Source organism: Cavia porcellus, unplaced genomic scaffold (genome assembly GCF_034190915.1).
Source record: "Cavia porcellus strain 051 isolate PalLab524CR breed Dunkin Hartley unplaced genomic scaffold, mCavPor4.1 scaffold_13, whole genome shotgun sequence".
In the NCBI taxonomy this organism is placed as follows: Eukaryota; Metazoa; Chordata; class Mammalia; order Rodentia; family Caviidae; genus Cavia; species Cavia porcellus.
In genome coordinates this window covers 11,142,292-11,154,527 of record NW_026947496.1, presented here as the reverse complement: position 1 = coordinate 11,154,527, position 12,236 = coordinate 11,142,292, and the positions used below count along the sequence as shown (strand labels likewise).

General features: G+C 41.7%; 2 protein-coding genes across 9 annotated transcripts in view; one reads left to right on the top strand and one right to left on the bottom strand.

Moving 5' to 3' along the window:
* Positions 1–12,236, bottom strand: part of Fars2 (phenylalanyl-tRNA synthetase 2, mitochondrial) — a 453,335-nt gene that overhangs the window by 365,459 nt on the left and 75,640 nt on the right. The window lies entirely within an intron of this gene.
* Positions 3,014–4,446, top strand: LOC134478484 (POM121-like protein 2). The gene is made up of 2 exons (XM_063259821.1): positions 3,014–3,816; positions 4,289–4,446. Exon 1 carries the CDS (start codon positions 3,076–3,078, stop codon positions 3,667–3,669), a length of 594 nt encoding a protein of 197 aa, XP_063115891.1. The 5' UTR covers positions 3,014–3,075; the 3' UTR covers positions 3,670–3,816; positions 4,289–4,446.

The window sequence follows — 12,236 nt, the reverse complement described above, 5'->3', positions numbered from 1 at the left end:
ACCCTAGGTGTGGGTGCCATCAACCAATAGGCTTCCAGCCCTGATGGAATGAAAAGGGAAAGAAGCAAGGCTCACTTACCTCCTGCTACCCTACAATGCACTGTTCATTCTCTGCAAGGCCACTCTGCCATGTCACCCCACCTTGGAGTCAGGCAAATATGGACTGAAACGTCTACAAACTATGAGCCAAGATAAACCTCTCCTCCTTTAATTTGTTGGTGTCAGGAATTTTGTCCAGTGACAGGAAAATAACTAAGACAGTTAGAAAATATATTTCCAGTCATCTATCCTTTCTTATATAAATACTAAAGCCTAGATACATTGTGTAGTACTTTTAAACATCTGGAAATAGGGTTCATTGGTTTACTGGGGGGGTTGGCGGGCATTATCTACCAAATCTGTCTTTAGAATGCCTGTGGTACTAGCATATCTAAGAATAGTCACTCCATGCTTAGCATCCTTAAAACTAATTGGCACCCTCACTATAAATATTTCCTAAAAACCTAGTAGCATCAGTATAATGCTATTTCATCAACACAGAAAATTTATTCAGGACTAAGATTTTCAACAAATATATCATAGCAAATTCATCTATGAGATCTTTACCTAGCTGCTGATAAGCAGAGACTTTTAGATACCTTATCCATGAATCAGTAGTGAATTTCCAATGGTATATTCTAACCTAGTTCATAACCATAAACTACTCATTGGCACACTTTCAGTTCTTCACTAATGAATCATTTCTGTTAATGTACAATCAGCATCTTTATTATTTTTGGCTCTGTAACATTTTCTTATTTTTCAATAGTTAGTGGTCATCACCAACAGTGTAAAAATTCCACAACTTACCTTTCTATTTCTCTCCATTGTACATATATGATAGTTCCCGGATATACAAAGTTCCTCACAGACATACCACAATCGGGTTTATAACAACTCTGTTTCTAAATCAATCCTGTTCAAGCAGCAAAGCTTCAGATATAATACAGGAGTTCAAGTTGCACCACAAAGCTGTAGTAACAAAACCACAGGATACTGGCACAAAAATAGATATCAGGACCAATATAACAGAACACAAGATATAGAAACAACCTCATTCACCTACAGCCATCAGACTTTTGAAAAAGTTCCCAAAAAGAAAGCATCTCTAAAAATAGTGCTTGAACACTGGAAATCTACTTACAGAAGATGGAAACTAGATAAGTTACCTCTCACACTGTACTAAAATCAAGTCAAAATGGATCTAAGATCTATTTATAAAAACACAAATTTTGAAACTTCTGGAAAATCACAAAGAGCAGACGAGTGAAGCCATAGGCACAGGCAAAGACTTCCTGAATAATTCCAGTAGCACAAGAAATAATATCCAGAAGGAACAAGTGTTATGACACCAAATTAAAAAACATCTGTACTGCAAAGAAAACAATCAACAAAGTAAAAAGATAACAAGGAATGAGAGAAAATTTTTCCTAATTACTTTTTGTATTGAGGACTAATATAAAGAATTTATAAAGAACTCAAACAATATCTTACTTCCAAAAAACAAATGACTCAATCACAAAATGAGTACATAAACTGAAAAGACTCTTCTCAAAAGATGTACAGATGCTAGCACATGGAAAAATGTTTGTGATTTTTAACCATTAACAAAATGCAAATAAAAATAATATAAAGATCCAAAAGGCACAATAAATATTGTGAAATGGGAAGAAATTGTTCAAAAGGAAACAGGGACTACGATGGAGAAAAGAGGAAAGGAAGGAAAAAAACAAAATACAAGATAGCTATACTACTTTCTCTTAGTTCATTGGAAAGAAAGGTTTGTACTAATATCATCTAGACAATTTTATAAGCCGATATCTTGCATGGTGATTACTTTAAGGATAACAACAGTCAGTGTATTAACTACTGTTATTCTCCTATTATTTTGTTAGGAAATTATGTTTTACCTTTTTCCATAAAATAAATAAAAATAGACTAAAAAAGAACTCATTTCATCCCTGTTAGAATGGGTATCACCAAGAATAGAGGACCTTCCTAGATGGCTGGTGTCAGTAAGCTACAATGGCCAGTATGAAAATCAAGCTAGAGACTTTTTTATAAAATCTAAATATAGAAAAACTACCATCATGCAACTCCTGGGTACATACTGAAAGAAATACAGACATTAGACTGTAGTGATACCTTATATGCATGCGCATGTTCATAACAACACAACTCACAACTGCTGGAGTGCCTATCAGCAAATAAATAGATTAAAAATGCATAAATACACAATGGAATATCTTTCAACCATAAAGAAAAAAGATGTATCACTTGTAGGAATACAGGTAGAACTTAAAAGACCAGAAAACTTAGCAAAATAAGGCAGACTCACAAGTAAAATACCACATGTATTCTCTTATATATTACTACCTAAACTGTAACTATATAAACAAATTCAATAAAAAATGATAGGAAACTAGAAGGTAGACACTTGGGGATGGGGAAAGGGGGTCAGGGAGAGTGGGCGAAAAGGAGAGAAAGGGTAAAGAGATCAAAAATAATCAAGATATGTTACACATGTGAACTAATTCCCCCAAACCAACATCACTATTCTGTACTAAAACATGAGCTAATGTAAAAAAGAGACTCGAGTCACCTTCATTGAACAGAGCAAATCAGTTACTGGTTTTCCTTAAAAGAAAATCCAGGCATATTCTGTTCTTTTTCCAGTGATGGAAGAGCGCACCCTTCTGTCAACAGCTGTCTGCAGAAATTCTCACTTTCCTCCCTGGCAATGCCAGGGACAGTGGTGGAGGCTCTCACAAGGTCCTTCCAGTCCGAGCTAAGCGTCTGCCTGGCACCTGGAAGGGCAGCGGCTGGAACTTCCCGTGCTCTGCAGACGCCAAGGGGCAACACCAGGATGTCCTTGTGAGTGGGGCGCGGGCGTAGCCTGAGCAGGGGACATATGTTCCCAAGCGCCAGCACTCGGAGCTTCGGCTGCATTCGAAGCCAACGGTCACCAGTCACTGGACGCTGTGCGCTCTGCTGTGTGCCTCGCCTCCTCCGCAACCCCGCACCCAGCCCTGCCTCATGGGGCTGTACCTGAGCAGGTACCTGAGCAGGGACCTGGGCAAGCCCAAGGCCGCACTGCCGCCCTCTGCCCAGCAGTGCGGGCATCGGAGACCCAGGCGCAAGCGCGCTGCTCTCCACACGCTGCAGCCAGCTTGGGACAAGGTCAACGCCCAAAGGGCTTTGGCTGCCCACAGGCTGCCCTCCGGGCTGCTCCTCATGCCAGAGCTTTCCTACGCTCGCCTCAGCTACGTGAAGCGCAGGCTGCAAGCCAAGGACCCAGACCTCCAAGCCCTGGTGCGAGTCCAGGTCAATGTCCCTGTGCGCCCTGGGAGCCTATATAAGTGCCCACCGCCCGAGGGGCGCCCAGACCCCTGTGCCAAGGAAACGGTGCTTCAGGTCCTTGCCCAGTGCACAAAAGGAAAGAGGAAGTTCGACGGGCCACTCTGGTTCGAGGTCCCCGAGCCTAAGACGAAGAGGTCGGACCCAAATCCCAAGCCATCTGCCTTCCAGCCAGTGACCACGCATGGATCGATCCCGACCTTCGTGCCCAAGCCCGGGCCCTTGCGCAGAAGCTGCGCCAAGGGGAATCGCACTCTGGGAGGAGGAAGATGAATGTGGCCCCACCGTCCAGCCTTCCCGAGCTTTCCATGTGCCGCTGGGGACCAGGTCACAGCCTCCTCCAGGACTCAGCCCTCCCCCGCTCGAAGAAGGACCCTGCTGTCCCTGAGCACAACTGCCAGCCCCAGCCTTGCGCCTAAGGTCAGGGCCCAGCCACCACCCCAGCCCACCCCCGACTCAAAGCCTCAAAGCCATATTACTAAGTTTTTGTTGGATCATTGAACAGAACTGTTTTGCTCTTTTTTGTTTTGTTTTTTTCTTTCTTTCTTTTTTTTTTTTTTTTTGGTCTTTTTCATTTTTATCGGTACCAGGGATCGAATTCAAGACTGCCTGCTTGCAAGGCAGGCGCTTATGCCACTGAGCTAAATCCCCAGCCCCTGAACAGAACTGTTTGCAATCTCACTGTTTGAATGTCCACTTTGTATACTTTAATTTGTAATTTGAACAACTATTTCTAAGATGACAATATGTAATCTATTAACTAGTGATTTCTTACTGTATATTTTTTTTCTTGAAATTCTGTATTACTTGTACCCTTTCACTGTTTTGTTTTTTCTCTTTAAGTTAAAAAAATAAAGCCTCTGCCCTCTCATCTTCCCTTCTATCTCCGCAGGAGGCGGGGCGTCGCCAGGACACTCCTCCACCCATGACAGGTCTGCCGCCCTCAAAGCACCCCTGCTCACCAGGTAGAGCCCACGCTGAAGAGACCGTGGACTTCCACAGTGACTTACTGCTGCCTGCATGCGTACATCAGTGCTTTACAAAAGACTGTTTCTGTACTAATGATAACAATAGATCTTTCTAGTGTTGATTGCTATCCAGTTTGTGTCTGTCTCTTTTTATATTTTAACGATGTGATTATATTCGAAGTCACACACCAACAACAGCAAAAATAACAAACAGTATGACCTGTACAGAAGTGAAACAACTCACAGGTCTAATCAGTTCTGATTCTACACCCAAGTACGTTTGTACCTACATTCACGAAAAAAGCAAACTTTGTTTTCATCTTTTTGTTTGTTTTAGTCGCGTTCTCAGCTGGCTCCGTAGCTGGCTCCCTCCCTCAGCTTCTCTACCCTCATTTCCACCTCATACGAGGTAGCCAGGAGGCCCCTCCAAAACGTACAAGTGGACATTTCACTGCTTTGCTGGGAAACGCTTAACAGTTCCCAGTCTTAAATACAGAGTCCTCGGCAGGCCAGGCCAAGTGAACATCCTGTGTTTCCTTGAATTCTGATGTATCTATCAACAAAGATGTAAATAGCTATATTTGGATTTTAATTATGTGGTAAAATAACAAGCATCAAAGTGATAGTTAACATTAATCAAAAGGGAAATATAATTTAATATAGCAGAAACATGTTAGAAGGAACATGTTCTCAATTCAGGAGAAACAATGCTACTATTTTTATTTTTAGAGGATCTGACCAAATCAGGCCACATTGCTTTCATTACCTGAACCAAAGGAGGTAGAAGCCAACAGCATAGTTGAAACTTGGTCAAATCGGACAAAGGTTTTAAAGATCAAGCTGCACATGCACAGCACAAAGATCGCCAAGAAGCCAGCCTGGAGGTACAGAAGTCAGAATACGCTGAGTATACAAATCTGGAACTAACTGGGTACCAGGGAAACTTACCCCTGCTGGCTGGGTTGAAAACAATATAACTAAGTTGTATATTTACATAGTCACATTTTTCATGTATCAGCTGACCCAGGTAGAAATAGCCTATGAACATCACTATAGAAGTCAGTAATTTTATTATTCCTGTATGTAATCAGACAAAGTACCTGCAGAAAAGAACTAATAAACCAGTGAGTGGCTCTCATACATGATGTTCATCCAACTCTTTCCAGTGAGTTCAAGATAAGACAATTGTAAAGTGGGACCATTTAAACATTGTCAGACCAAAAGGACAGTGTGTTTGGAAGGCACTGACATGTATTTGCATGAAATCTCTGGAAGAACATTTGGACACACAACCATGCTGACAGCATTCCACACCCTTTCCTTGAGCTTTGCCCAAGTAGACTGGTATTATTTTTCACAGAATTCATTGTGTCTAATCCTAGAATGACTGCAAATTCTGAGTAGCAATGACCTTGCTTCTACTCTGCACATTTTAACAGCCTTGAAGAACATGGAGTGAAGGAACTCTTCTCTAACGATGCATCACAATGTGCTTTTTTGATTTCAGAGCATGTAGAAGACAAAAGAGGAGCTACCAGACCAGGAAACCTCTGCTCCAGCACACAAGACGGCCAACAACTCAGAAATACCTGCAGCTCCTTACCATTCCCAAGAGCTCTTGGCTTGCACAGATAAACATATGTGTAAGTTACTTTTAGCTGGACTGGTAATTTCTTTACCCATCATTGAACTCAGCGCTGTATTTAAGCCATGGTTCATAGCCATCAACAAGAAATTGGCACTGGGCTTATTGCCTGGGGCACAGAGCTCTCACCAGTTGGCACAGGCAGATTCCAGTATTAATGAGTATGCCATTTTTCAAGACAATTATGCATGAACTCAGCACTGCACAAAGCAGGCAAGCCTTATATAAGGCAGTGCCGGGGCAAGTGGGTGAGAAACGCAGAAATCCCTTGACATCAGTGTCTTCTGTAACAGCTACCTTTTGTGCAGGGAAGGTCTTTTTTAAAAACTTAAGTCATAGGGGAGAAAAAGTAGGGGAAAAGCAATTTATTAACACAATTATTATCTGAACAGACCATGCTACTTCCCCGTTGAGAAGAGTCTTTTTATCCCTCTAACTCAGTAGAAAAATGAATATCAATATGTCTTTGCAATTATGTTTTCACTAATTAGAGAATTAAAGGTACTCTGTCACACTGAGAACTTATTCATGAACAGAGGGGAAAAAAAGAATAGAGGGGAACTCATGAGAAAAGTATCTTGTGGTAGATGCAAAAATAAAGGAAAAAAGAAAACTTCCCGAAAGTTTTTCAAAACACAAACCACAGTACTTAGTTCCAAGACAAATCAGCTTTGCTATCACTGAAACGAAAAGTTAAAATCTATCATTAAATAAATACATGAGAGAATGACTGAAGACCAAAGGCTTACAAAATTAAAGCTTTGTTAATAAGTGTCCAAAGATACCACTATTTTTGGAACTGAGGTATTCCTAATCACTCTTTACCTTTCATTCTAAAAAATATCATTACACAAAATTAAACTCATAGTTAAAAACCAGGTAGGGAGGCTGAGGAAGGACGATTACAAGTTTGAGAGTTCAAGGCTGGTCTGGAACAAGCAAGGCCCTACCAATGTCAAATAATGACAGCAACAAAACGATGTCCATTGCTATGACTGCTCTCCTAAATATACCAGGGAAAACATTCTTCTAAATACAGTACATAAAAAATACAGTATATATACACTCTATAAATGAAAAATGCTAAAATCATCACTTATGTTCTTTTGCATCTCAAGAAAGTTAGGCAAGACATAAAAATGCTAGTTGGGTCAACCTACTAAGATCACCTCAGATCAACCGACTACTAATCAAAAACTTTTATTTAAAAAAAAAACACAGTAAGTGAACAGTAGTTCAACATTTGAGGAAAAGCAATATAATTAATTATTCATGGAATACACATAAAATAAGATGTCACTAATATATATGTGCATAAGAGTTTTAAATAAGAACATTCCACTAATGAAAAATAATAATGTTTTTAACACTGAAATAATTTACCAAGCAGGATGGTAATAGCAAGTAAAATTAAAAATTATTTTAAATCAACTCACTAACCACATATTAAAAAACTACTTTAAGCAATTAGAAATGTTGCTGTTATAAAGAAAAAATAGCCTCCAGGTTAAACTCTCTTGTAAGTATTCCACGTAAACAGATTTTGTTCAAGATTTCCCAAATAAAATCATGAAATCCTGGAGTCTTTACTATAATGGAAGAAAGAATAAATCCCAGCACACAAAGGCTTTGCCAAGCCTTAGGGCCCTAATTACTAAGTTCTAAAATGGTACCTACCTACAAATGGTAATGTAATATCATCTTCTCTAGGAGCCTCTGCTTTCTTCTTTTTTAACTCTTTTTATTTAGTCCCTAACCCAACACAGTGAAACACATTCACTACTTTATCCAAAGTCACATCAGGTACAAGTGCATCAGGGTGCAAGGTCTCCTTGGTCCCTGCCCACCCAACCACTGCCATTCCCCACTCATGACAAATGCCAGCCTACCCTGCTGCTGCGTGGATACGACCCCAGTGAGCTCTCTGAAATTTCTTTCCAAACTGAAATACATCTCCCTCTTGATATAAGTCATGATTCCAGAGAGCTGTATCTCTATAAAACCCATGCCTATCCTTTGGGTCCTCTCCAGGATAGCGGCGCCTCCCCCTCCTCTCCTGTTTCCTAGTCACACATTGCCAGTGGCACTGACATGTTCACTAAACTCACTAGTTAACTGTGCTAGTCTAGTAGATCTTGACAAGAACAATGCTTTTAAAGACACCATCCATTCAATTCACATGGAATTTCACAGCTCCATCCATCTCCACAGCAAAGCCAGTGATGAAGAAGTTGAAAAGCAATGCACAATTCATTCAGCAAGCCACTGACAAAGATGAGAATCAAACACTTTTTAAATCTGAAATTCCAAGAAAGCTGCTTTATGCAAGGCAAATTATATTCTGAACGTAGGAGCAAGACGGCACAAGAATAGAAATTCAGCCCACAGGTCAGAAATATGTCACACTGGTCAGCCCTGGCCTGTCCCATGCCCACACTACTGCTCTCTCTGCCAAAATTCTCCTCCTCGAGGGGAGGATCTCCCTACAGTAGGTCCCCAATTTAGGAACACTGGAGTTGTGAACTTTCACAGGTGTACTGGATTATAGTCACTTTATTGGGTTTTGAACAAATCCAACTTACAAACCTTTTCCCAGAATGGAACTCCTTTGGAAGTCAGGGACTTACTGTCATTTTTCAATAACCTCAGAGGTCTTTGCTAATACATAAAAGCATGAAACTAAAATTGCAAGGTATAGAAAACTGATACAATATGTATAGAATTCTCATTATTCTTTGCAGTTATGTTCTTCAAAGTAGCTGAGAGTACTGAATTAGCAAATTCTAAAGCAATGCTAATAGAGGAGATACAGGGTTAGTTTCCTGAGAAGCCGGGGACCCTCTCTCCAGCTGATCAGTTCAGGACATTGTCTTAGTTCTGTTTAAATACATTTGATTTAGTGTAGCTGCCAAAGCACTGACGCTGAACTCAGGACTTCCAGCAGTATCACTCAGGCCTGAGTAAAGCTTTGACACGTGTTCCTCTGTCAGCGCCTCACAACCCTCTTGAGCTGGGGACTCCCAGGCAGCATGCAGCCCTACCTCGTGGGCCATCTCAAACAGCACGAGTTGGGAATATAAACTACAAATACTGTGGAAAGCTATATGGAGATGCCTCAAAAAACTACAAAGAGGGGCTGGGGATTTAGCTCAGCGGTATAAGCACCTGCCTTGCAAGCAGGCGGTCCTGAGTTCAATCCCTGGTACCGATAAAAATGAAAAAGACAAAAAAAAAACAAAACTACAAATAAAAATCTTATGCAGCTCAACTATTCCTCTTCATGATACCTTCCCAAACCAGTTAAAGACACTGTATTACAGTGATCCATGCATGCCTATGTTTATAGCAGCACGACTCATAGTAACTAAATCCTGGAAGCAACCATGCATCCATCAGCCGAAGACTGGATAAAGAAATGTATTTACACTCCATGGGAAACTACTCCACCTTAAAAAAGAATACACTCAAGCCATTTGTAGGAAAATGGCTGCACTTTCAGACCATAATATTAAGTAAAATAAATCAGACACATAAGCTTACATAGCAGTTCCCCTTATATGAGAAACTCAAAATATAAAGGGAAAAATTAAAGATAAATAATAGGCAATTGGGAGATAGATCTTTTGCAAATGAGAAAGGAACCAAGAAATGGAAGGGGGAGAAGAGGATGAAAAAAAGATGTGTTTTTCATGTACCAACTCCCCATGAGAAATATAATCTCTGTATGCTGCAAACATGAACTAACTTTTTTAAAAAATTAGAATTAAAAAAGCACACAAATGTGTCAAGTGTGAGACTAACCATACCACAAGAAGGACACTTAGTGACAGTACAGAGCTAAACTATGAAGCAGAAGTCGCCTTACTCACCCTGGCTGCGAACGCACCTATCAGGCGACCATCAGCATGCTGCCAGTTAGCGGAGGGTTCCTCTGCTCAACTTAGAGAGAAATCACAGAATCACAAATTGGAAAAGTGCAGGTCTGCTAGCGGCATCCAGATGCCATAGGGCATGACTGCCAGTTGCTGGGGTGGGTTTACAGGACCTTCCAAGCTCATGACACCGAGAAATAAATCACAAATAGACTTTCAGGACTACCAGAAAGAGGCTTCATTTAGACAAGTCTGTGTTGCCACACAGAGCATCCAGTGCAGAGGAGCCGCCCCTACGCCAGGCTGAGCAGGGGGAGCACTGCTGTCTATGGAGCAGCAGCAGGCCTGTGACTGGCCCAAGCTGGCCTGTGGATTGCTCTGAACTTGAGCCTGCTGTCTGGTCCAAGCTGGTCTAAATAAAGCCTTCTGAGGTGAGTCTACCACTGGTGAAAATTCAGTTCTGGGGGCTGGGGATTTAGCTCAGCGGCATAAGCGCCTGCCTTGCAAGCAGGCAGTCATGAGTTCGATCCCCGGTACCGATAAAAAGGAAAAGGACCAAAAAAAAAGAAAAGAAAATTCAGTTCTGCAGAGTTCAAACTCAACTCTGCTGTGCTCAGGAAAGAAGTCCCCGAGGGCAGGTGCAGCGCCTTCAGGGTAGCGGCAGCTGCCAAGGTGGTTGTTTCACAGAACATTGGGAGACAGGGCTGCGATCAACACAGCTGCTCCGGCTCAGCAGAAATGGCAAGTTAGCGCTAGGGAAACTCTGGGAGGGCTCCATTTGCTGGTCTCAGCTTCTAGGAGTTTGAAGATAATGGCCCTGGCCCTCCCTGGTGTCCTCCACATGAGGGGCAGTTGCCAGCTGCTGCTTCACGTAGACAGCAGCAGCAGCAGGAGTGTGTGGAACAGCAAGATTGGGAGAGAGGCACAACAGAGATAGCAAAGCAGCCTTGAGAGCTGCGCGAGGTAAGCACAGGACGGCGGGAGGACACCGAGGCAGTGTCCCAGTCCATCCCTAGGAGATTCAGCAGCACCAGGGAAGGGGGAAGTGACACTCGGGGTGAAGCCTGGAGCTCCTCCTCTGTCCCACGCCATGGAAGACCACATGACCATGGAAGAGCCCTGCATACTGATTGCTGGTACAAACAAACTTTAGTGAGAACAAATTCACAAATACAGAATCTCGGAATAATGCAGACTGAGTACGTTATCAGGAGCTGGTATCAGTAGATGTTTCCCCGGAAGAGGAACAGGAGGCTGGGAAACACGAGAGGGAGAAATCTGCACTTTTCTCTTTTGGGCCTTTCATTCTGTGTGTAGGGGGCCTGTGTGTGTGTGTGTGTGTGTGTGTGTGTGTGTGTGTGTGTGTGTATGTCATTTATGCAAGCATTTAAACACTGTGATCTTAAAATATTAAAACTGACCTTTGAGTTCAAATAATAAGCACAAAATAAAACTAGGTATAAGGAAAACTAAAAATAGAGACAAATGAACTCAAAAATGAAAAATTCAAAAGTGCTTGGGCCCTCTACACTGTGGGAACTGTGAGGCAGCTCTCACGGGTGGGCGGCTGGCACAGAAAAGAAATCAAAAGCAAAGACTCTGGAAGACTCTGCGTGAGTTCTCAATTCCCACCACAGGGTGGGGGCCCAGGAAGTCTGACACAAAATGAAATAAGGAATCTTAAAAAAATAACTATTACTAAAAAAACTTTGCACATGAACCATTTTCCCTAGGAAATTTAAACTGATTTTATAAAACACAATGATTCTATGTAAATATGGCCAGACGTGGTGGTGCACTCCTGTAATCTCAGCACGTGGGAGGCTGAGGCAGAAAGACTGCCGCAAGTTCAAGGCTGGCCTGGACTACTGTACATAGTGAGACCCTGTCTCAAAAACTGAAAATAAAAGATTTAATATAAAACAATGGTTCTCAAAAAATAGAAGAAGAAAAATAAATAACAAAAAACCCACAAAGGTTCTCTAAGTCTGGTTCTGAAACCAGCAACGTTGATATCAACAGCAGTTTTTGGGTAGGCTTCCTCCCAGGCCCAAGAAATAGGAACTCTGGGGAGGGCAATCTGTACCCCAACAACCTTCTGGGTGCCTCAGATGCCAGCTAAAGGCTTGGAAATCACTACGTAGCACCACATTGAAATGTTACTGCACCCACTAATCAGCAAGTATGAATATGATTTGAATTTTTCTCTGACCGTTCATCAGAAAAATGTACCATTTTGGGCAATCATAGACTCACATAGAGAACATACTGTATGATTCGCTGTACATAAATATGGGATAAAACTAATCCCCACTGGAAAATAATCAGAACAATGCTTTCCTCAGTCAGGTATTC